Source organism: Apus apus, chromosome 8 (assembly GCF_020740795.1).
Source record: "Apus apus isolate bApuApu2 chromosome 8, bApuApu2.pri.cur, whole genome shotgun sequence".
Taxonomy (NCBI): Eukaryota; Metazoa; Chordata; class Aves; order Apodiformes; family Apodidae; genus Apus; species Apus apus.
The window spans coordinates 16,299,704-16,323,836 of record NC_067289.1 but is presented as its reverse complement, the minus strand read 5'-3'; the positions used below and the strand labels follow the sequence as shown (position 1 = coordinate 16,323,836).

General features: G+C 54.1%; 1 protein-coding gene across 8 annotated transcripts; it reads left to right on the top strand.

Moving 5' to 3' along the window:
• The first annotated feature begins 407 nt into the window (after window positions 1-407).
• On the top strand, window positions 408-24,133 carry RUBCN (rubicon autophagy regulator). Of its 8 annotated transcripts, XM_051626785.1 has the most exons (23): window positions 408-477; window positions 5,256-5,409; window positions 8,011-8,097; window positions 9,033-9,192; window positions 9,360-9,466; window positions 10,031-10,171; window positions 10,384-10,540; window positions 10,759-11,307; window positions 11,867-11,911; window positions 13,787-13,882; window positions 14,048-14,163; window positions 14,629-14,830; window positions 15,197-15,298; window positions 16,079-16,153; window positions 18,850-18,910; window positions 19,880-20,012; window positions 20,354-20,499; window positions 20,839-20,903; window positions 21,478-21,716; window positions 22,096-22,157; window positions 22,350-22,503; window positions 22,878-22,971; window positions 23,494-24,133. In XM_051626785.1, exons 1-23 carry the CDS (start codon window positions 443-445, stop codon window positions 23,655-23,657), a joined length of 3,144 nt encoding a protein of 1,047 aa, XP_051482745.1. In that variant the 5' UTR covers window positions 408-442; the 3' UTR covers window positions 23,658-24,133. The 8 variants fall into 8 exon arrangements, with proteins under 8 accessions (XP_051482745.1, XP_051482749.1, XP_051482747.1 ...); XM_051626789.1 differs by lacking the exon at window positions 16,079-16,153 and having other exon boundaries at window positions 8,014-8,097; XM_051626787.1 differs by lacking the exon at window positions 11,867-11,911.

Sequence of the window (24,133 nt, the reverse complement as noted above, 5' to 3'; positions counted from 1 at the left end):
CAACTACAAACCTTAGCGCAGAGCACAGAAGCTTGAGGGACACCCCCGAACCCCGTGTACGTGCATCGCTACGTGACACCTGCGGGGCGACGGGCCCGCTGGAGGGGCGCGCAGCGGCAGCCGGGCCGGACAGCACACCTGAGGGCCCGCCGCTCCTCCTCACCTAGTCACGCAGGGCGCCGGCTCACGGGACATTCGCTCCCTGAAGGCGGCGACCGGGCTGGGGCGCGGAGCCGGGCCCGGCCCCACGGGGCGAGGCGCGGGGATCCACCCGCCCCGGGCCCGGCCCGCGCCTTAGGGCAGCCGCGCGCGGTGCCTGCCGGGAGCCGGGCCCTCCGGCCGCGCCAGGGCTGCTGGGAGTTGTAGTTCGCGGCGGGCGGGGCGGGCGCGCGCGGCCCCACGTGACGGTGGCGCGGCGGCAGCGGGGCCGCGCGCGCCCGGGATGGAGGTCGGGGCGCCCGGGGGCGCGGAGAGCAGGTGGGGCGCGCGCGGCGGCGGGGGGCGCGGATCGCGCCGCGCTGCGTGTGTGTGACCGTGTGCGCGGGCACCGGGGGCGGGACGCGCGTGGGGCAGGGGCTTGCGTGTGCAGCGGGGATGCACGCGTGGGGCGTGCGCGCAAGGGCACGGCGGGCAGCGGCGCCCGGTGCCGGGGGGGACCCTGGAGAGCTCACGTCCTGTGTGCGGGGGGCGGATCCAGCCCCGGGCCGCGGGCGGGGGGACGCGAACCCCCCGTGCCGGGGGGGCTCGGCGCTTGCCCCCCGTTCTGTCCCTCGTGGGGACGAAGCGTGCGGTGCCGCGGGAGCGCGGGGCTGCCTTCCCCTGCCCGGGACCCGCACCTCGCTGCTCCCCGCCTCGGGCAAGGCTCTGTGACGGCCACAGACGTGTGCCCTCGGTGCCCGGTGCTCTGCCCCACACGGCGGCTCCCAGCACCCGTGCGGCCAGGGCGGCAGCCTCTGCTTCACACCCCGTGTCCGTAAGGCTGAGACCATCCCGCCCCGATGCCTTTGCCCCCGCCTGGTGGCTCTGCTGCTTTTGGATCGTGTCCCCTCACCCCCCTGCTGGGTGCTGAAAATAAATCCTCAGCTTCTCGTTGTTCTGAAGGCGAGGCCCTGCCTGTGGCCGTGAGAAGGGCCGTGCTGCGGTGGCTTCATCTGCGTGGTCCTCCTTCATGCTTTAGGCACGGTTTTTCTCCGTGGCATTTACAGAAGCAGCAGCGGTTGTTCCCCGGAGGTGTTTTGATGACGAGTCCTGTTTGCTTCAGATTTCTCCATGTCTTCAGCCTTCGCTTTGTGTGTCAGTTTTGCCCTGGTGCTCACCAGCCGAGGGTGGATGTTGGATGGAAATGGAAGCGTGCTGGGGAGGAGGGAGCGACTGAAACTTGATACGGGAGAGAAACATTCCTTATCTGAGGGGCTCAACTAGCTGCTCTATTCCTGCTGGCAGTATCAGCCAGGAAAACGCTGCCGGTGCTTTTAAAGCTACAGTGCAGGTTTGAGGTGCCTTTCGGTTCGCTTGGCTCCAGCTGTGCTCCCTCTTTAGCTGACGTTTCAGACCCAGCGGCTTCAGAGGGATAAGAGGAATTGGCTGCATTCACTTCTTTTTCTTTCCAGAACAATCTTTGTGCGTTTTCTTGCCTTTGCAAGCTCAGATCCTGCACTACCAGACTCTGCCGTCGTGTGACGAAGAGGGGTGACTGACGTGGTGCCACCCCCAGCACTCCCCCGGGTACAAGGAGGGCATGTCCCCTCCGGGGCTGGCACACGTGCGGGGCTCTTTATTCTCCTGTCACTGGTGCACTGGGGAGGATCCTGGCATGGGCCTTGCCTGGCCTCTGTGTCCTTTGTGCAGATGGTTTAGCATTTTAATTCCAAGTGAGGTGCCGTCCTGGGTCTGCAGGTTGTGGTCCTCAGCTTGTAGGAGCCTTCTCCAGGATGAGCAGGCGAAACTATTTGCCATCTGAGGGAAGGCTGAGAAACGCCTTTAATCCCTGTTTTCTTTCCTTATCTTTTGCCAGTGCAGAGCATGGGGTGACCCTGTGAACAGCAGGGCTGGGCTGCATTTGCTGGGGGAGCCTTCCGGGGTTGTGCCCCCCGGTTTTGGTACAGGGTGGAAGCTTTAAGTACTGGTGCCCGCAGCCCTGCATTTCCTTTTCCCAGGCAGCCTGCTTGGCTCTCCCTGCCTGGGTGCTGCTGGGCTGACCCGCTGGGCTGACAGAGCTCTTCTGGCTTCCTCTGCCTCGGCCGCCACTCCCCGTGGCTGCAGATGAATTGCACGAAGCCTGCTTTTCTTCTAATCCCATTTCCCAGCAGGGCCGAGCCTGCCAAGGAGCAGGCGGGGGGAGCCTGGGGAAGGGGTTGCTGGTTGTCTGGGAGACCTGGGGCTGGCAGGACAGGAGCAGGATCTGCGCGGCAGAGGGTCACATGGCACTGTTGGGATCTGCAGGAGGAACTGACAGTCGGCACGGGAATGTCCTTGGGAGATCTGGTGGAAGTGCCTCCACCACCTCTGCATCCTCAGCCCGACCTCTTTAATGTGCTAAGAAGGATCGAGAGACTCCTCCAGGTAGAGGACGGGGTTCAAGCAGCCATTTCCAGATGCTTCCTGCAGAGCACAGACAGACACACAGCAGATGTTGTTGGAAAGAAATATGAGCTTAATTTTTTTTTTTTTTTTAATACCTTTGTGATTCTGTTTTGGCAAATGACTAGGGTTTAGCTTTATTTCAAATGAAGACGTTCACCTGAGTCAGCAGCGTGGCTCCCTGCCTCTGCTGTGAGTCACCATTGCTGACGTGAGCCAGGAGAATTTCCTACCCTTGCTGGCATGGAGGGGCTGAGAAAGCCTTGGGCAAGCAAGCAGCATTTCCCTGTTCTTGTTATCATCAGCAGCATCAAGCCATTTCTTGCTTCAAGGCCAGATTCTGTCTTTTATCACTCCATTGCAAAAGCTTCAGTTATATTTGGAACAGATCCTGACCATGGGTTGATGTCACTGTACCTGGAGACAGAGTTTGTGGTGGTAAAGGAAGGAGACCCAGTACCCAGGCTGCAATTATGGATCTAGTGGTTAATATCAGAGGCTGAATCAGAATCGGTGGTTCTTGCAGGGCAAGCTCTGCTCAAGTACTGTGACCTCCCTGGGGTGTGTTGCTCACTTTGCCCTTCCTGTATGTTGGGATGTTTGCATGATGCAGTTTTAATAGGCCTTACCCCGTCTCAGGCTTTCTCCAACAATAGCAAAGGAGAATTCTCTTTATTAAGAAAAACACAAGCACATTTCTTAGTATTGCTCCAAACGTGCTGAAATGGGGAACCTGAGAGCAGCTGGGACTTGGGCCTTCTCCATCCCTCCTGGCAGACCAGGCTCTGTCAATGTGAGAGGAGCAAACCCTGCTTATTCAGGGTTCACCCACAAGTCCAGTTCAAGCTGAAATGTGGTTAGCTGTGCTGTCTCTTGACTCCCCTGCCACCTGCAAACCAAGGGTATGGGTCTTTCTTTCTTAAACCTTGTGCCATTGTATACTTTGCAGCATGCACCATGTTCCAGCCCAGGCACAGCTGGGTTTTGCAGTATCCTCTGCATTCAATTTGTGAACTGCTTAGGGCCAACAAATCCCGCATTACTGCCTTACAGGGATTTAATTCACTTTTGGTAGCTTCTGCATCACTTCTGCAAAGGTGCTTTCATTGCGCTGCTTGTTCCCCGTGTTCAATGTTTTAACATTTTGAGGTTATTTTGTTTGAGGATTACTTAACGTGTGACTTCATTCTGTTAAATCCTGTTCTTCCACCTCTGGGGAAATACACAACTCTAGTGAGACAGGTCATTTGGGAAGGCACAGCTCTGCGTGTCCTAATCCCGCATCCTTGTGCGTTATTTCATGCTTTTTATAGCATGGAGTGTAACAAGGGAGGGAGTTTCCCAGACTCACTGACTTGGAAGATCATCAACGTGGCTGAGCTTTCACTTGCATTTCCTAACTCTCAATGTTAGAAATATCTGGGGGACAAGCTGATGAACTTTCGGGCTCAGTGGCTGCAGATGCTCTTTGACCAGGGACCAGCAATGCTGCTCAGTGGCATTGCTGCTGCCTGGTCAAAGAGCATCTGCATCCCTCAGGACAGGGGTGGGAAAAGCCCATAAATTCAGAAGGGCTGGATCGATATGTGGTGATCTGCTTGTTCACTTAATCAGTTTGGCAAGAGCAAACAAGTCTCAAAATGAGAATGTTGCAGAGAAAATATTGGTTTTAAGTATTGGGTTTCTGTTACTTTTTAGTGTCCTCTGTGCAGCCAGAAGTGTGCAGACTATGCTTCCATCCATAAGGGATGAAAATGAGAACAGTTTTAAATAATGTCATTTATTTAAAATTTATTTTCCTTTTTTTTTGCTTTGAAAATCCAATTTGCTTTGGGCAGCAAGAGGAATTAACAACTGAAGCACTGGCTTGTTTCTTGCCAATTGAAAGGTTGGACTCTTATTCTAAGCTGTCACCCCCAGTGCTTTTGTTACAAACCCTGCAGAGGCACCTTTTTTTAGGCATTTACACCCTCAAATATACCTTGCAACATCTCTCAAATATACCTTGCAACATTCCTGTTGCTTCTGAGAGAGGCTCCTAACGGAATACCTTTATGACAGCTGCTGTTCCCCTGGCAACACTGTCGAGCAGCTTGAGCAGGGACCTCAGTCATCCAAAATTGCTTTTGCATAGGCAAGTGATGTTACCTGTTGGAGCCATCACTCCCACTTTATGACAGAAAATGGTGATTTCTTGCTATACACAGGGCAGCTGAGGGGATTGATGTCGATGAGAAAGGCTGTGCAAGCTCTAGAGTATGCCTGCAGTGTACAGTTGCTGTTTTCCTGACATGTTGCTGCTCTGAACAGTCTCTGATACAGGGTGTGAGTGAAGCAAGAGGCTGACTGGAAAGATGTCCTCCAGCTCTGTTGACCAGTACTAAGCAAGTGGTTTATTACAGGAGCCATCAGTCTTCATTCTGGCTGTCTCCTGAGACCACATTGGTGGTGGCTGCCAGTCATCACAAGCATCATTACAGTCCATTGCTTGTCCACAAAACATGCACAGGAGACCACAGGGAAGTGTAAAGACTCTTTTAGCTCACCTTTGCTAGCTTCTGGACCACTGAAAGTTTCAGCCTGACCAGGGTCTCCTTGGAGAGAGTATCACCATGGTTCTGTTGTGAAGCTCCTCTTACTGTGTATCTGATGGACCTTGCCGTGTTCCTCTGCAGGAAGGAGCACTGGAAGCTGCTAGGCAACCTGAAGACCACAGTGGAAGGTTTGGTGTCCACTAGTAACCCAAATGTCTGGTCCAAGTATGGCGGCTTGGAAAGGCTCTGCAGAGACATGCACAGCATCCTGTACCACGGGCTCATCCACGACAAGGTAGGGCACAGTTCTGCTGGCACTGCTGTCTGTCTGCAGCAGCTTCAGTGCCTGTCATGGGCAGCTGGGACAGTCCTGTCTGCTGGGGTTTGCTTCAGTGCTCATAAATGGAGTGGGTACAATGTTTGTAGCACTGTGAGAAATGACTGAAGCAGGACTGAGCAAGCCCTGTGGTTGTCAGAGGGACCTGGGCACATGCTTTTTCTATCTCCTCCACCTTTGTTGTGTTTATTCTAAGTACCTGTGCCACTTGCACTGAGGCCAACCCCTCTCTTCTTTATTCCTGCTGCAGCCAAGTGATAAAGTTGCATTTACAATGCGTCAGCCCAGTATTGTGTGTGTTTGGACAACTCCCCAGCGAGGTCTGGCAAGAGAACCTTCACATCTTTATGTTTCTGGTCAGCTGTGTTAGGAGCTGTCAGGCAAATCTGCACTCTGTGTGGACAGGAGCCCTCTTTCCAGGCTCTCGCCGTATCTTGCAGTTGCTTATCCAGCCATTCCCCCTTCCATGCCTGCCTGGAAGAACTTCTCTTTCTCACTTGTGTGCAGAGGCCTGAAGATCTCCCCTTCAGCTTGCAATTACCAGCACAATTAATTTACAATGGAAAGTTGAAGCAAGTCTGCAGTGTGTGCCTGGGGGTAAACTTCCCATCCCTGGCTCTACCACCCAGAGAGAGATGCAGAGAAGAGTGATGCAGAGAGGGAGCAATGCAGAGGAGCCCCGGGCAGCTTGCACAGGCCACTTGGCATCCAGGAGCAGGGAAACCACACCTATGCAATGCTGCAGCAGAGCTATTAAGCCTCCAGAAAGAGCCAGGCTGGCAGCTCATCCCAGCAGGTGCTTTGCTCCCTGGATTTAATAAGTTTGCAGTCAGCACTCGTGATGCTGCTGCTCTGTTCCCCTTAGTCTCCAGGGACATGGACCAGGGACCTTCTTTGGGAGACTGGCAGAGAGAGGAGCTACCTTTAACATGTGAGGAGCACATGTCCTGTCAATAGGCTTCAGCAAGTGAGACTGAAGTTGTTTATATTCATCTGTCTATTAGTGACAATTCATGCCAGACTTGCAAAGCAGGATGGTGCATTGCCTTCCTCAATGGTTTTGCTGTGGGAACTAGAAATGTCTCCGCTGCTTGGGCATGTGTGACACCAATCAAGCTAGCTAGAATAGCTGCAAAGGGAGGCTGGCAAAAACATGGTGACCTAACAGAAGTTTTCTCATAGCTCATGCAGCTAAACACTTCCTTTTACTTATTATTTTCTCATCAACTTTTTTCCTACAAGTGGGAATAAATTTTTTTAAGTGAAAAAAAATCCATATTCATGTGTTAAGAGAACAATGGTAAGAGGTTTTTAAACTTTTGAGTGAATTTTATTTATTTGTCCAGAAAAGCCTAAGTAGAATTTAGAGGACTAAAATTGCCATGTTAGTTCTCTAGTCTTAAAAAAAAACCAAAACCAGTTCCCCGAAACTAATAAACCACATAACAGAACCCATTCCTCTGACGCTTGTGAAAGAGGAAATAGAGAGGGAAATTTAAAAAAAAAAAAATCAACCTTTTGGTGAAGAGAGATATTTTGGGGCTGTGTTTACACCCAATAGGGTGGTGAGGAGAACAGCAGCTGTGCTGCAGTTCCTCTTTAATGGGAAGAATAACTAAAAGCAAAATAATGCATGGTCTGAATAAAGCTGAGGCAAACAGCAGCAAAGAGCTGATAGAAATGCAGTGCCAAATGTCTTAGCTGGGGTGGTGGGCTGTGCTGGTGTCCTTGGTGGTGTCTTGCATCAGAAGAGAGCAATGTTTGCTGTTCTTGCTGGGATGTGTTTCCATGCTGCCCTTCGTGTCCCCTCACTGGGTCTGACACTGTGGGGTGCTGAGGCATCAGGGCTCCCCTCCAGGGAGGAAGGGGAGCCCCTCCTGGCAGGAAGGGGAACAGTGACTTGGGAAAATGGTCAACCTTGGCCTTGGCAGACCTTCGAAAGAGCAGGGATACATACAAGTCACTGCTGTGGTTGGAGTGACTGCAAGGATTCAGGCAGAGCAGAGTCCCCAAATGCATTTTGCCATAGGTGCAGCTGGCTCCTGAGGTCTGTTCCCATCTCCTGTCTGCCTGGTCATAGAGGTGCTGGCCCTGCTCCATGATCTACTGATGAGCTGCAGTTGGCCTCTGGGATCCTTCTTGTGTGGCAGCAGGGCTGTGAGCCCTTCAGTGCCATGTCCCGTCCCTGTCCTGAAGCCTCTGCTGTCTCCACAGCATGATGATCTGGGATCTTAACTGGTGGAAGAAGAGAAGCTCAGAAGATCTGTTGTTTGGTCACCTGTGGGCTGGCCACAACTGATAGATCCCCATGGGAGAGGAAAGGGACAACTTATCTGCATCCCAGCAGTGCTTTTTGACTTGATCTCTTAATCTACAAAATCACGTTACACACTTGCATTTTTTTTCCTCTGCAAAGAAGTGCTGCCCTTCCTCTGCCTATTTTCTGGCCCATCTTGCCAGGTTGCAGAGCTGTCCTCTCATGGTAGCCAGGGTGCTAACAAGGGATGTTGTCATTCAACTGGGACTTGGGTGGTGGTGTCTAACTGCACCTGTCCCAAGCAGGTGTGCTGCAGACAGAAGGATTACTGGCAGTTTGTGAAGGACATTCGCTGGCTCAATCCTGGCTCTGCTCATCACCTGGAGAAGGTGGGTTCTGGTGGGGTGGCCTTGTGGGGGTGGGAGAAGGCAGCTGGGCTGCGGTCCTCTCCGGTGGGGTAGCAGCACGGTGGCTGTTGGCTTGCCCTGGGTGAAGCGGCTCCACGGCTTGTGGAGGCTGAAGCAGCCATGTCTGTGCACAAGCCACATCCCAGGAACTTGGCGTGCCTTGGGCTGAGACAATCAGCTGCTTATTTCTGCCAGGCCAGACTCCAGCTGGGCTGGGCCGGGTGCAGTGGCACCACCGAGGGAAGCAGCACAAGTGGCGCTTGTGTGTGCGCAGGGGTGATTCGTGCCTCTGCCAGTCTGTGAGGGTCTGGGCTGTCCTGCTGCTGGGTTGTGCCTTCACTGTGCATTTGGTTGTCCCTTTCCTGGCTTGTACCAGTGGCTGGCACCCAGGGATGCTTCTGGTCCTTGGCTGTCCCATGCTGATGTCAATGGTCCCCACCATGGATGGGCACAAGGGCCTGACCACTGGTGATCCCTATGTCCAGCCTGCTGCTGGGGGGACCTGGGCTGTGACTCCAGTCCAGCTCTTCAAGCTGCAGCAGCTCAGGCGTTGCTGTAACCTTCCCCAGTTACTGTGTCAGCAAGAACATGACCCTCACCACTGAGGATGAGTTGGATTTGGGAGTATGGGGTCCCTCTGGGTCAGGGGCAAGGCACACAGGTGGGAGAATGTGCAGGCGAAATTCATCATGCTGCTGGCTGTCAGAGGACTTTGGTCACTGGCTGACCTTTGAGGCATTGCTCCTTCCTGGTGCTTTGTCTCCTTGGTGGCTGGGGAGCTGCTGGGGCGTGTCCCCTTTCCTACTGACAGTGACCAGCACTAGAAAGCTGCCGTTATAAGGGAACCAAAGCCGTATGTTGGAACACCCCCTGCCTGCCTCTACGTGCCTTAACCTGTGCCTGGTGTCCCTTTCCAGTTCATCAGCCTGCAGGAGAGCAGCCAGCCCGACCCAGAGGGCAGGGGGGACCAGGCCATCGCGCAGCTGTGGCTGCAGCACAGCCTGCAGTGCCACTGCCTGTCGGTGCAGCTGAGGCCGCTCCTGGGGAACCGACAGTACATCAGGAAGTTCTACACAGGTAAAGAGAAACGGGCCTTTCTCTTCTCAGAAATACCTGTTGGTGCTCCCGAGCTGTGTGGGAGTGAGGGCGGGTGGCAGAAAATGTGGTTTGTGTGTGAGAAACTGCCACTGTCAAACCACAGGGGTGAGAGGGACCCTCCCCGAGCAGCAGTTTTGTCTCCGCAGACTCTGCCTTCCTGCTCAGTGACGCCCACGTCACGGCCATGCTGCAGTGCCTGGAGGCTGTTGAGCAGAACAACCCCAGGCTTCTGGCTCAGATCGACACCTCCATGGTGAGTCGTGGTCCTGGCTTTTACATCTGGCTCTTCCCAGACTCCATCTGGCTGTGGCTGCTTGTGTGACATCTCAGTCAGGGCTCACAGGGCCCTTGGACAGGGGGGTGGACTTGGAAGGAGCAAAAGGAGCTCCAGAAGAGGAGGGTGACCAACTGGTCCTTATGCTGCCTGCGTGAGCCTGGCAGCATCAGGGTGGGGGAGATGGCTGTGTGGAGCCTCTGGTGGGCACCTGGGTTCTGGCTGTCATTGAGGATTTGAGTATAAGGAGCTGAGAGACAGTTCTTCGTAAGAGATACTTCTAAAGCCCTCTCCAGCAGTCCCAGGCTTCAGGGCCAGCAGGCAGAGCTCCCAGGCTGTGAGGGACAGGGGGAACAGGCAGCACCACAGGACACTTGGGTGCCCAGTCCTCCTGGTGTCGCCAGTAACCCCCCTGGCCTGTGCAGCCCCTCACCTGCTTCCCCTTCCCCAGAGGAGAGAAACAGCAGCTGCTTTCTTTACACAGAGCTCCCCAGAGGAAGGCAGTTAATGAGCCTTGGTTAAATGAGGGCTGTGTTCTTTCAGCTGGCTGGCACATCACTGCCATCTCTGTGCTCGTCAGATCCTTCTGCTGGGACAAGAGGGATGTGTGACCGGGACACTGAAGGACGTGAGAGCCGTCTGCCTGGGGTCCCGAGCTGCCTGGATCATTTCACTGAGAGCCTGGTAATTTCCCAAAGGGAACCTGCTGTGTGGTTGTGAGCAAAGAGCTGCTTTCCTTCTGCACCGCAGTGTTTTTCCCTCCCTATCCTCCTGCCCCCAGGGCTGCCACATCCTTTGCTGGCAGGTGACCAGGCACTCGCAGGTCAATTCCTTTCTATTGCTTTGATCTGTAGCCCCATAAATGCTGATTTATGAATGATGCCACTTTTCTTCAGCTTACCAGGAAGAGTGACAGTCCACCTCCAGTGACCAAGAGCCAGAGCTTCACTGCCCTCCCCGTGTCCCCGTACATCCCTGCTGCAGGTTGCACGCAGCAGCGCTGCTTTGGGTCCTTCTCCAGCCTCCACCATCCAGCTTCCTCTGGCCTCTCAGGTAATGAGGGTGAGCTGGGAAGCTCCAGATGGACCCAGAAAAGGCTTTGCCTTTTTTTCTGCTCTTGGATTGATTGTGGTGGATGGGTGTGAGACGATCTCTGCCTACGCTAGGAGGGAGGTCCCTGGCCTTATTGTGGCAATAAGCCACAGGCTTATTGCCATAGGGTGGTCTGCTTGTGCCAGGGTGTGTGACATCCTCCTCCTGCTTCTGTCCAGACAGGAGACCAGCGAGCTCCTCTGTCAGCTCCAGCACCAGCCAGCCACAGGAGTGCTGCCCATCCACCCGGTCCTCCTCCTTCAGTGAGGGCAAGTCCCCTTTGGAGCAGCCTGGCTCTGTCACCAACTTCCACATCACCTCACCCAAAGATCCCTTCTCTCCGGCCAGCGAGATGAGCTCCAGCACCACCAGCCAGAGTGAAGACACTTGGACAGGGAGTCAGGATGATCCGCAGAGTGATGCTAATGATGGCCCTGAGTACCTGGCCATTGGGAACTTGGGACGCCGGGGCCGGGCGTGCAGCAGTGCCAGCACCAACAGCAGCAAGAGCAGTAGCTCCAAACTCTTCTCCTCCAGCAGCTCCCAGAAGCTGGACTCGGTCTCATCCCTGGGGGAGCAGGGGGCAAGTGGAGGTGGAAGCAGGGGCCCGAGTCTGTTGCGCCGGTCTAGCTTCTCGGAGGGACAGTCATCAGCTCCACAAGGCATCCTCAAGAAAAGCCACGTGCGCTCACACTCTGACACCAATGTGGCTTCGGGGAAGATACATGGTAATGGGATGACTTTTCTGGGATGGCTTTTGGGTGTGGGAGTCCTCAATTCATGGGGAGCTGATGCTGGCCACCCTTTTCACTCCATGGATCAGGTCAGCAAGGGGAGCAGTGGGCAAGTGATTGGGAAATTTGGTCTTTGCCCTTAGCTTTCCTGCGCTGCAGTAGAGTGATGGGCTGACATCCTGTTTCCCAGAATTCCCTGGGCTGGTCTGTTACTGATATTGGCAGCTTTTTCAACAAAAATGGCAGTGATGCCGTGGCATTGGCCATCCTGGTCTTGCCCGGCTGTGGCCATGGCAGGGCACTGGGCTGAGGCTTGGGCTCATCCTACTCGTAGGTTGTCATCCTGCTGGTAACCTGGTGAGTCCTCCTGTGCTCTTTAAGTGGGTGAATGCCTGGTGGGGAGGAGTGGGATGTGAGGAGACAACGAGTCTGTGGGAGTTTGCTCCTCTAGTGGTGCGTTCATGGAGAAGTGGAGGTCCTTGCTGAGTAGTAACCAGTCTGTCTCTTGTTTTCTCTCCCTTAACGCTGCCCTCCTCCTCCTCTGTCTGCCCAGGAGGCCTCAGGGATATCACCATTATAATAGAAGATCCAGTGGCAGGTTTGGGAGCCAGTATAATGGCCCTTCATTAGTGATCATCGCATCAAGTTCAGGATTTCCATCAAATCCATTAGTGTCCATTTAGAAAACAAAAAAACATATCTTTCTTCCCTGTGTCCCAGCTGGTGCTTTGAAGGGTAGTCGGGTTTATGCATGTGACCTGACTGAAGATCCCAGCTTGGTTTTCGGGAGCAGTGGACCAGACCCAGAAGAGTTCCCAGCTCCCCTGCATGGCATTAGGGAGTGCTGGCCACCAAGTCCTTGAGCTGCATCCTCTGCCCTTCCTTCCACCCCTCTGCCTCGGGAGCCAGGAGAGGTTTCATCTCTCACCTAGTGAGTAAGGGCTGGCAGCTAAGCAGGTGTGGTCTTGAACATCTTCCTTTTCCTTTCATTTAGTGGATCTGTAACATGGGGAGGTTGATGTTGGCTGAGTTCAGCTGTGTTCCAGCCAGATGTGCTTGCACCCCCAGCCAGGACTCCCTGGTGCTTTTCTGGGCTTGGAGCAGGTTTCCCCCTGAGCAGAGGTGCTGGGGTGCTGCCATCCCTTTGCCCCACATGCAGAAGAGTCAGCAGCTCAAATAAAGAAAGCTTTTCCTTTGTGTCTGTTGAACGGTAGTGCTGGGTTTGTCGAGCTCACATCTGGGTGCTGAGGGCTCTGTAGCTGGGAAGGCTTCTCCTGGAGGTGATGGGGCCTTCAGACACACATGTCCAACCCTGTGTCCTGCTCCAGCAGAGGATGCCAAGCACTGCCTCGCTTTACCCTTCAATAGTAGGCTCTGTTGTATGTGTGTCCCCCAGGCTGGTGATCATGAGGTGGTTTCCATGGTGGTTTTCAGCAGGGTTCAGGCAGCTGTAGAGGACCCTGCCAGGCTTCAGAAATTAGCTGTGAGAGCCTCCCACTTCGATGGATCTTCTTTGTCACCCAGCCTGTGGGGTGGGTTGGTTCCAAGCCCCATCCTGGTGGCTACTGCTTCATAGTCTCAGCAAGCAGATGCTGGTGGTGTTGGGCTGAGGAGCCTCCATCCATATCCAGGTTAGCTGGGAGTAAAGAGGAGTAGGAGGTTGAGAGGACAGGGTTGCCCTTCTGTTGTGATTAGGATATCAGCCAGTCCCTGCCCCGTGTCCACACCTGTACATTACAGTCAAGGTGTTTTCAGTCTCCTTCAGCTGTCCTCTGTCACCCAGCCACTCCGGGCACTCCACAGAACACCAGCTGTTGTTGGTCTCTGGTCAGGCCAGCGCTCGGCAGTCCTCACCGGCTCAGCCCGGCAGGGAGCTGCCCCGCGGTGTGTGCGTGGGGCAGAGCTCTGCCCACAGCCTGTGTAGGTCACCTTGACCACTGCAGCCCAGGCTTGTGTGCAGGGAACCCTGCCTTCTAGTTGAGCATGTCCTTCAGATGCCTCCTTCCACTGTTCAAGCGCTTTGCAGGGCTGGGAGCCCCGCAGAACCCTTGGTTGCTCAGGTTTCCCTTTGTCCTGACGCTCTGCCCTGTGGGATAATTCTTCCCTTGGAGATGCTCCAGCAGAAAGAAGGGGCTGTCAAAGGTGCTTGCTGGAGCCTGTTGTGTCCCCTGGTTCTGCTAGGGGGTAAAGAGGGGAAGGCTCAGGACTCAGCTGTTTCATGGCTTTCATAAGCTTCTTTCCTTTCCCCCTCCTCCTCTCCTGCCTGAAACCCCCCTCTACATTTGTCCCCTCCTGAGTTTGCCTTCAGTTGTGGCACGGAGCAGGCCAGCTAAGCAGAGGATGTCCCTCCTTGCTTCCCATCCATTTGTACCTACCTGCCTGTGTGATGTTGAACCCCTTCCATTTCATCCTGTGCAGTGGCTGGATTGCCTCAGGGATACTGATGTGTGCCTGGTGTCATCTTCCCTTCCAGAGTCCCATGGCGATCCGGGTGGAGGGCGAGGGCCAGTCTCTGCTTCCACCCAGAGCAGCGAACTGAGCACACCCAGCTCCCTCTACATGGAGTATGGTGAGTCCAGCCAGCCTCAGTGGGGACATGTGCTCCTGGTCAAGCTCCTCCATCAGCTGTGGTGGCCTAAACTTCTGTCACCTGCTTGTGGGATGCTGGTTGGGCTTGTTTGCATGGGAACAGCAGCAGGTCCCTCCCTCATATGATTATCTCTTGCTTTTCTAGACTCTGGCCAGTACCTGAGCTCAGGGGAAGGGATGTTCAGAAGACCCTCAGAAGGGCAGTCCCTCATCAGCTACCTCTCTGAGCAGGACTTCGGAAGCTGTGCAGACCTGGAGAAGGTGAGGGAGTCAGCCTGTGTGCATTGGAGAACATATCTTACTGCAGGTTCAGTGATAGTTCCTTCCACAGGGAAGACAGTCCCATCGTGTTTCCGGCTATGGAACTGTGCACAGAGCTTTAGTCTTGGATTGCTCATTGCTGACTGGCAGCCAGGATCTGCCTGTCCAGCAGCTTTGCAACATGTGAGGGCTTCTCAGGGACACCTGCTGACACACCAGAGCGGATGTGTTGCATATCTTCACAGGATATCCCTTGTATTTTGTGAGTGTTCTGATGCCCAAGAAGGCTTTAGTTTGTAGGTTCTCAGTGAAGAGTAATACTTCATGAGGTTGGTGGGGGTTAAGGTCTTTCTACCACCCTCCAAGAATAGTAAGCTCTTTCCTCTCACAGGTAGGGAATATTTTACCAAGACTTCCTAGTTTCTCCATGGTACACTCTTGAAGGTTTTTGCCTTTGCCTTTCAGGAGAATGCCCACTTCAGCATCTCAGAGTCCCTGATTGCTGCCATCGAGCTGATGAAATGCAACATGATGAGCAGGCACCTGGAGGAGGAGGAGGAAGACAGTGACAAGGAGATCCAGGAGCTGAAACAGAAGATTCGCATTCGGCGCCAGCAGATCCGCGCCAGGCACCAGTTCCCTACCTGCCAGGAGACAGGCTCAGATGGTGGGTGATGTCTTTTGGTCTCATCAGCTGGTGGGATGCGGGTTTTCTGTCCATGGCGAGTCCTTATAGCGTCCTGCCTTCCTGCCTGTTCATGGCAAACAATCCTGTTGCTACCAAGGTGCTGCAGAGATCTGTGAAACTGCTGCTATTGAAGGCTGCAACGGGACTGATGTTACACACTGATAACACTGGTGTGCTGCTGCTGCTGGGTTATGGAAAGTCATTTCATTTGGAGCCCATAATATTGTCCATCCTTGACCTCCATGCTCTGCCCTGGCCATACCTGGCTATCAACTTCTCCCTTAGCTATCAGCAGCCCTTCAGACCACTTCTGTTGATGGCCTGGCTGTGTTGCGTTTCTCCCAGGTCTTGTGGTGACGGACAGTGGGTCCCAGTTCAGCTCTCACGGCTCCATGCGGCTCTCTGACTCTGGCTCTGCAGAGGATGTGGAAGAGTACGAGATCCAAGGTAGGAAGGAATGGCTGCATTGGCTTCTTGTGTGGAGACAGACTTCTCCCATGTGTGGTTGTGTCGAGGTCAGTCCCGCTGAAGAACGGCATGTCCCTCTGGCCTTTAGGATGGCTTTCCCCAAACAAATGGCTGAATTCTGAGCACAAGCAGAGCAACTAGTTTGCCTCATGTGGTGATGTGACTTTCCGTTGAAATCCTCTGTAACCCTTTAGTGTTCAGTGCCTCTGGCTGGTAGGTGGTTCCCATTTCATTGCCTGGTCCACAGGGCAGCTGTCACAGCTAGAGAGAAATGGTAGAGCTGTCCTCCTGCTCTCCTCCTCCCCAGGCAGAAGGAGACAAAGCTCTGACCACTTATCTCTTGGGTGGCAGTGGTGGGTGCCGGTCACATCCTGACCTGTAATATCTGTAATCTCTGCTTCTGGCAGCTTGGATGGGTGAGCTTATTGCCCACAGGAGACCTGTCTGGGTCTCTCATTGTCCCTTTCCTTCAGAGCCTTGTTCATCCTCTGAGGTGGATGACTGACTTCTCAGCAGTTCCTCCGTCTCACTGACTTTAAAAAGAAGATGGAGCAGTCTACTTTCCACCTATAAACTTCTCATCTCTTCACTGTTGATAGCAAAGTCCTCGGTTCAGTCCCTGAGGGCTAGATTTTGGGCTCAGTTGTGGATTTGGTTCTGAGCATCTCTCATGCAAGTGCTGCTCTTGTAATATGCCCTTTCTCTTTGGCCTGGCCAAAGCACTGAAGTCAACTGTTTTGTCATCACCATGTTATACAGATGGTAACGATGGATCTAACCTGATTCAAATGTCCAAGAACGGCCTCTCAGTGTCAATGGCTTCCTTGTTCTCAGGTAGTACCGCGCAGTGCTCCCCTGCGGCACGCGTGCCTGTGTGTGCAAGGTGTGTGTGTGTGTGTGCACGTACACACTTCTCAGAAATCTGCCTCGTTTGGGAATTACGATCAGTATCATCCAGACATTGCAAAGAAAAGCTGTGGCAGGGTGATATGGCAGGATGGAGCAGAGAAGAGGCAAAGGTGCTCTGCCGTGGGCTCCATCCTCCAGGGCGTTTTGCCATGCAGTATTTTGGATATACCAAATGTGGCTGCTGTGGTGAAGACCTGTCTTGTCTGGGATAGGGCTTGGCAAGGCAGTGGCACAGCTTTGTGGCTCTGTAGCTGCTGAAGGATGAGCCTGTGCTGGATGAGAGCAGAGTCTTCTACAGTGTGGGATGAGGTCTCCATCCCATGTGCCTTGGGAAATGTTATCCTGCTTGACTTGGCAGAGCTGGCATGCCGTAGTTCTGATCTGAGCCATGGCCAGCTGCTCAGAATTGGAGAAGAATCCTTCCAGAAGCAAGTCCTGAAGGTAGAAGTAGTGAGAGCAGACAGGACACAGGCAGTTTGTTCACCCTGGAGGCCCTGGGATCATGTGCAGCCAGGTTTTGCTTAGTGTTTTTATTGTTTATAGTACTACTAGATAATGCTTCTGGTCTGCTGGCTACATTTAAATAACCTTCATGTGCTCCCTGTTTGCTTTAGCAAGGGGACAGTCTATGTGGGCTGCTGCTGATCTCTTCCTGTCAGGCAATCAGCACCAGTGTGTTGCTCCTGCTGCTGGTACTCTGAGGTTCCTCACCAGTCCTGCTGTGTCCTGTGTTTACAGACCAGGGCTTTAATCCAGGGGGCTCACCCTGGCCTGAAGCTGGCATACAGGGGCTGGGGACTGTTGACAAGCCTGCTGGGGACTATTCTACCTGGTAAAAGCATTGCTAGTGGAGGCCTTTTGGGCAGCTAACCGAAGGAGGCTTTTGGGGAGTGTCCGCAGTTAAGGTTGGGGAGGGAGCAGTGGCCAGATCCCAGTATTAGCCCCTGCAGGAGCCTGGAGTTAGGTTTGGCTCCTTTTGCCACCCCTGAGATGATGGCAGTTCCTGAGCATGCTGGCTCTGCCTCCCCATCACACCTGGCCCAGACTGTGCTGCACACACCTTGCTGTTTGCTCACCTCTTGTAGTGTAGGACCACATGGCACCTTCCTGCACAGAGCTGAAGGCACCAGAGCAGGGCAGGTGTCTGGCTGGTGCTGTACATGGTCAGGAGGCTACGTTTGCCTGAATTCCCTGTTTTCCTCAGCTAGCAGTCCATTTGCATGATGTAGATATATGGATTCCTTAGCATTTGGCTGCTGTCCTTTGCCTCTTTCCAGCAATGGATGTTGAACAAGGAGGGTTAAGCATCCATGCTGAACTCCAGTAGTGTGAGTCTACATTTATGGGCAGGACTGGGACTTGCTCCCCTTGCTGCCGGGGCAGCCCTGCTCTTCCTAGGGTAGCCAATGGCTCCAGAGTGGATCTCTCCACTCAGCCAGGCTGTGATTCCCTAGGCTTGGGTGTGTGGTTGGTGCCTGGCTGGGATCGGATGGGCTCTGTCTGGGTCCACACAGCCAACCTGCTTGGAATGGAGAAGCAGGGACCTGAGGTGTGCCTCGCCTAGCTGGGCACTGGGCCACCAGTCTGGGGGAGCTGCAAGCCTGTGTTTGAAGGTGGTGTGGTTGCTGCAGACCCCTTTCCTAGAGCACCCCAAAAGTACAAAACAGAAGACCTGCTGGGCTGAAGGTTGTGGCATTGTCTACTCTTCTGTCCTGACCTGTAGTACTTCCTCCTTGCATGCCCCTCTGCCCTTTTCTGGGAGTCTGTCTGCAGTGAAGCTGGATTTCTGCCTGCTTCTGCTTGCCCTGTATTGCTGGAAAAGTCTCCTGTCCCAGGGTCTTTCCACTGTGGAGATTAATTCCCTGTTAGGGTTTAACCTGCCAGAATGAAAGAAAGAGATGAATGATGAAGGTACCACTGGGTACTGCCTGGTACCTGTGGCTGGCTCTGAGGAGGGATGCAGGGCAGCCCCAGGCTGTGGGGGAGCTGATGGATTGGTGGCAGGAGCAGGACCCCAGTGTCCTGTACCTTCTCTTGGGAGATGGGTCTGTGGCCTCTGCAGAGGGCTGGCCCCATGGCTGCTGGCCTGCTCTGCATGGACGCTGCCATGTCTCTGGAGTGCTGGGCTCAGGCTGACAGCCCTGGCTGGGCAGTCACTGACAGGCTGTGGCATGGCCACCATCTGACCTGGCAGGTTGCAGTCAAGTAGAGAGAAGGGCTCTGCACCCCATTCCTAATCCCATGCAGCATCTATATTGTCTGTAGAGAGCTACTAAACCTTCTTGCTAACCTTGCTGTCCTCCTAGCTCCTCTGTGCCTACTGTTTCAAGCCATGTCACTGCTAGGACTTGGTGTGTGACCTCTAGCAGCAGCCACTTGTCTCACCCAAAGCCCAGGCTCACTGTTTTTACAGCATCTCATTCTGTCCTTTCCTAGTAACTCTGACAGACAACTGATTAGACTGCACCTCTCCTTGCTGCTCTGTGCCACTAGTAGAAGTCAATGCTGTAGTCCACTTGCTTTAGAAAAGCTTGTTGAATTTTACAAGTGAAGCCTTGGTTTGAAATTTGTGCATCCCCTGCCCTACCCCATCTGCTCCATCTTGTCTATTTGTGATTCAGATGCAGACATCAAGAGGAACCCAGACTCCAGCAGGAAGTCCTTTCTCTCCTCAGAGTCCATGTACGTCTTCAACTTGCAGCAGTACATCTTGGTACCAAGTTCCCCTTCCTGCCCAACTCTGCTCTTCCACGTGCATCAGCTCCTGTTCTGCATGGGAGGGGACATCCCTCCAGCTGGGTCCCAGTCTTAAAATTTGGGAAGCAGCAGCTGTAATGATCAGGATGAGTCCCATGTTACATGATCATGAGGTAGATACGATGTGGACTGGTGTCAGGAGACATGCTCATACCTCCTAGTAGGTAAGAGGCTGGGGGAAGGACCTCTCATATCCTGGAATATCCAGACTGGTTGCTGGCTTGCTGCTGGCTCTGAGGCTCCCCGGCCTCCCCACTCGAAGCTGGGATGCCCTGTTAGACTACAGGATGCTGCCACCTTCTCTCCATCCCTCCCTGCTGTGCTGTGACCCGGAGGTGACACCCAGCAGGGCTCACAGACTGTGCAGTGCAGCAGACACATGAAGTCTTCAGTCCTTTTCAGTACTGCCTGTGGTGGAGAGGTGGGGGCTGTGGGCAGGTGAATCACAGCCTGTTTTAAGTGCAGCTGCTGTGTTAATGCTCTGAAGCCTCGTTGGGATGTGGAGAACCCCTCTGCTCATTGGGAGAGATACAAAGCTGTGTCCCTGCTTGGCAGCTTCTTGGGTAGGTTTGGGTTGGAAGAGCTGTTACTTCTGTCTGCTACAGACATTGGCTCTTGCTTTTCACCTTCCCTTGCAAACAGGCCCAGGTTCCATTAGGTAAGATACGTTTTGCTTGCCTTTATAAACAGTTGTTGTGCCATTAGCCAGCTTTGCTTGGGGACAGCTGCAAAGCCAGAAAGCAATCCCGTGTCCATTTTAAGCCTGTGTAGCAGTGCAGGAAAGGTACCAGAGCTGAAGAGAGCATTTTGGGGTTGAGCTGGGACTGGCATCAGAGGCTGTGAGGAGGGCACAGCTGTGAGACCCCACGACTAACCACTGCCTTCACTGTCTAGATCCCACTCCTTCCTCAATTCCAACTCGGCAGAGGCTGTGGCCATGGGCTTGCTGAAGCAGTTTGAGGGCATGCAGCTCCCAGCTGCCTCTGAGTTGGAGTGGTTGGTCCCCGAGCACGACGCCCCGCAGAAGGTAGGGGTGTGAGTCCCTGGTCACCAATTGCGTTTGATCTTCCCCAAACTCCTGGCTTCAGCCCACTGAGGCGCTCTGCTGGTCCCAGTGATCCCTTTGTGGAGCTGGAGGAGGGGTTTCATCTGGGCTCCAGAGGTGGGTGCAGTTGAGTTTGGCTCTGCCACCACGGCCTCCTGCAGCAGTGTCCAGATCCTGGGGGACATCCCTTCTCCAGTCTCCATTCTGCTCCATGCCTGGCAGTTTTCCAGAGGGCTGCCATTGCAGGTCTTTGGTGAGCCAGCCAGGTGCATTACCTCTTTGGTACCAGGCAGGTATCTGACCTTCTTGCCTGCCTCTCCCAGCTCCTGCCCATCCCTGACTCTCTGCCCATCTCTCCTGACGATGGAGAACATGCTGACATCTACAAGCTGAGGATTCGGGTTCGTGGAAACCTGGAGTGGGCTCCACCACGACCACAGATCATCTTCAATGTTCACCCGGCCCCGACGTAAGGACCCATGTAGCAGAGGGCTCTTTGGAGACCTGTCCTTTCCAACCCTTTTCCATCAGCACTAAGGCTGATAATCCTCCCATTCCCTGCCCTGAGCCTGATAAATCCACAGTGGTTATCACCAGCAGCTGGTGCTGTGGGGTGGAGCCAGAGCCTGTGATTGGTGCTTATGGTGTGCATTGGGCAAGGCAGGGCTTTTCCCCTTGGATTTGTTGTCCACACTTAAGTGGCAAATCATGTGGCCACCTTGGCTTTCATCCCAGTGCCAGTTTCTGTCCTCTGGTGCAGGTGCTATCAGGGCTGGACTTACGTATGTTGTCTTCTGTCTCTGGGCAGGAGGAAGGTGGCTGTGGCCAAGCAGAATTACCGGTGTGCAGGCTGTGGCATCCGCACTGATCCTGGTGAGTCCTGGGACCCTGACCCATAGCTGGAGAGTGGGGAAGAAGCTGTGAACAAGTGGGACAACATAGAGGGCATGGGTGATGTCAGAGCTCAGTACAAGGTCGCTGGGGAAATGGTGCACTGCCTTGGCCAGCTCTGCCTGCACGTTGGTGTTCACCACCCACAGAAGAGCCGTCTTCTCCAGGAGGTCTTGGGGCTGGTGGAAGCAAAGAGCAGCCAGCTCTTTGCATGGTGTTTCAGATATTGACTCTTTGAAGGCAAAGTAACCTGTTGGTCTCCTAAAGCTCCCAGCAAGTTCTGCTGTGGATACAGCTGCAGTACATTTTGACCAGCTGTCTTTCTGGAATGTGTAGGTAGATGTGGCTGCACAGGACCCGATTGTGGTCTCAAAGGCTTTTGCAGTCAGCAGGGGTGCTTGCAGACCCCAGTGTTGAGCGCTCTGGGGCTAGAAGAGGTGCCAGCCAAGGCAGACTGCCTTGCTTGTTGGAAACACTGAGCACTGCTGGGAGTCTGGTATGAGGTTGTCAGAGCCTGTGCCTCAGCTGACCTCCCTGTCTGCCCGGGTTTGGCCAGATTACATCAAGCGGCTGCGGTACTGTGAGTACCTGGGGAAGTATTTCTGCCAGTGCTGCCACGAGAATGCCCAGATGGTCATTCCCAGCCGCATCCTGCGCAAGTGGGACTTCAGCAAGTACTACGTGAGCAACTTCTCCAAAGACCTGCTGAGCAAGATCTGGAGCGACCCGCTCTTCAATGTGCAGGATATCAATCCTGCCCTGTACCGGAAAGTGAAGTCTCTCAACCAAGTGTGGGTAAGACCCTTTCCACACCTTCCTGAGTGGGGTTTGGGTGAGGTGTATGACTGCCAGTTGTAAACCTTTTCTGGGGAGAAGTGGGTATTTGCGGTTTTTTGACTTAAAACCTCAGTGCTGAGTGTTTCCATTCACCTCTTGATCTTTGCCCAGTAATGCAGAAATTTCTGCCTGGTGTCCAGCTGGGCTTGGGTTTGTCTCCTGGAGCGCATGAGGTTGGTTGTGCTCACTTTGCCCTGCGCGGTGTGAACACTTGGGTAGCAGGGGAGCAGCAGCTGAGGACCAGCAATCATTTCACCAGTGCAGGAAATGGAACAGACCTGCTTGGCCAAGGACCATGCTCTGTTTACTGATTCTTCTGTCCCCCTTTCATCTCCAGCTGCTGCGAATCCAGCTTTTCCACATGAAGAACATGTTTAAGACCTGCCGGCTGGCTAAAGAGTGAGTCCTGGGCTGTGAGCTGAACCTGTTTTGCTGTCCTGGATGTATCCCATGGCAGTTTGCACTGGGGGTCCATACAGCCTGTGCCATGAGCAATGGGGGGAGAAGGGAGTGGAAGGGGGAAGAAGGCAGAAGCAGTGTAGAGAGAGGGCTTTGAGGAGTTGCTGAGCTCTTGTTTCTCTGTCCTTGCAGCCTCCTAGACTCCTTTGACACAGTGCCTGGCCACTTGACAGAGGATTTGCACCTCTACTCGCTGAGTGACCTCAGTGCTACGAAGAAAGGGGACCTGGTGCCTCGCCTGACAGAGCTCCTGAGGGCGGGCAGCCTGCATGTGGAGAAGTGCATGGTAAGGCCTCTTCGCCTCCCTGCTGCACAACTCTGCACCCTTGGGAGCAGGCTTTGCTGCAAAAATAACTGATGGGGAGGCCTTTGATGTGCAGGACAGCCACTAAATTAACTGGTTCAATGCTAACTGCTCCTTCCTGCTCTACAGAGCTTCTATCCTGCACATATGGGATGTTTGTTAACCCATTTTGGCTCTCACCCATCCCTGACACTTGTTGATTCTGCATTGTTCTGCTCCATGTTGGGGAAGGGCTGCCCCACATGGACAGAGCAGGGCACAGTGTCCTGCTGGCCTGTTCTGCTCTGCCTCCTGTCCAGCTTGCCAAGGAGCTGAGGAGCATTTAGCTGTTTTTTCCTTACCTTTTCTTCTTCCAGCTGTGCCAAGCCAAAGGCTTCATCTGTGAGTTCTGCCAGAATGAAAGTGACATCATCTTCCCCTTTGAGCTCAACAAGTGCAAGACATGTGAAGGTGAGATGCTGGGGAGAAAGAGAGAGCCCTGGCTCCCCTTCTGCTTTGGTTATGGGACAAGCTGCAGCCTGCATGCAGCTCCCCTGCCCCTTCTTGGATGGCTGGAGCTGACCTTGTAGAGCAGAGAGAGCCTGAAAGCTTTATCAAATGGCTCCTGCCAACATGCAAGCCTTGGTTTGGCAGGCACAGTGCCAGAAAAACTGCCTGCCAAGACTCTGTCTTGGGACAGAGTCAGTGTTTCCTTGAAGAATCAGGAAAGTTTGGGGAGGGACGTTGTGCGGAGCAGGAAACCTTCCACCTGTGCTCCCAAAGGCTTTGCAAGGCAGTGCAGGGACCCTGCAGCATGATTTCGTGCTGCTTACAGAATGGTGCTGGACCCCTGCTTCTGGTGCTTGTTCTGCCATGGCTTTAGTTTGAAATCTCCTCCTGGACAAGCCTGGAGCATCCCTCCCTGGGGTTGCAGAGTGTCTGGCAGTGGGTGTCAGCCACTCTGCCAGCTCTCAATCACACTCTCCCCCACAGAGTGCAAAGCCTGCTACCACAAATCCTGCTTCAAATCCACACGCTGTCCCCGCTGCCAGCGGCTTCAGGCCCGGAGAGAGCTGCTGGCCAGGCAGACCATGGAGTCCTACATCTCAGATTATGAAGATGAGCTGGAGCAGCCAGAGACAGTGGCAGCCACATGAGCATGTTTCAGCAGAGGAGCAGATCGTGGATTTATTTATATACGTGGCCTTCATCACCAGAGACTGAGCCACATGGACTGGAGATGAGGACTGTCAGGAGGCCTGGAGCTCGGGCTTGGAGGGATCTGTTTTCTCCCATGCGGTCATGCTCAGCTGGGGAAGGGACATCTTCCACCATCTAGGTCTGTTCCAGGTACCCCGATTCCTTTGTGTGGGGAGAGGCAGCTGCTCCTGCCTGTCCTGCAGGCAGAACAGGGACCTTTTCCCAGCAGTTGTTCATGCTGGATCAGGCAGGGCTGGGCTGCCCATCCCCATGCCCTGCTCCTCTGCAGGGTCCCCTGTGGGGTCAGCACTTTCTGCTCTTCAGCTGTTTACTAGGAAACTCTGGCCACATTTGCTCCTTGGAGAGGGGAATCAGCTCTCTGAGTCCTCGGATCCACTGCCCTGCTGCTGGGGGTTGTGTGCATGAAGGGAGG

What these genes read in the sequence shown, in the direction of transcription:
- RUBCN (XM_051626785.1), top strand. Translation starts at nt 443, where the DNA reads ATGGAGGTCGGGGCGCCCGGGGGCGCGGAGAGCAG. An exon ending in AATAGAAGATCCAGTGGCAG is followed by an intron (nt 11,912 to 13,786) that starts GTTTGGGAGCCA and finishes CTTCCCTTCCAG; the next exon opens with AGTCCCATGGCGATCCGGGT. An exon ending in CCAGGAGACAGGCTCAGATG is followed by an intron (nt 14,831 to 15,196) that starts GTGGGTGATGTC and finishes CGTTTCTCCCAG; the next exon opens with GTCTTGTGGTGACGGACAGT.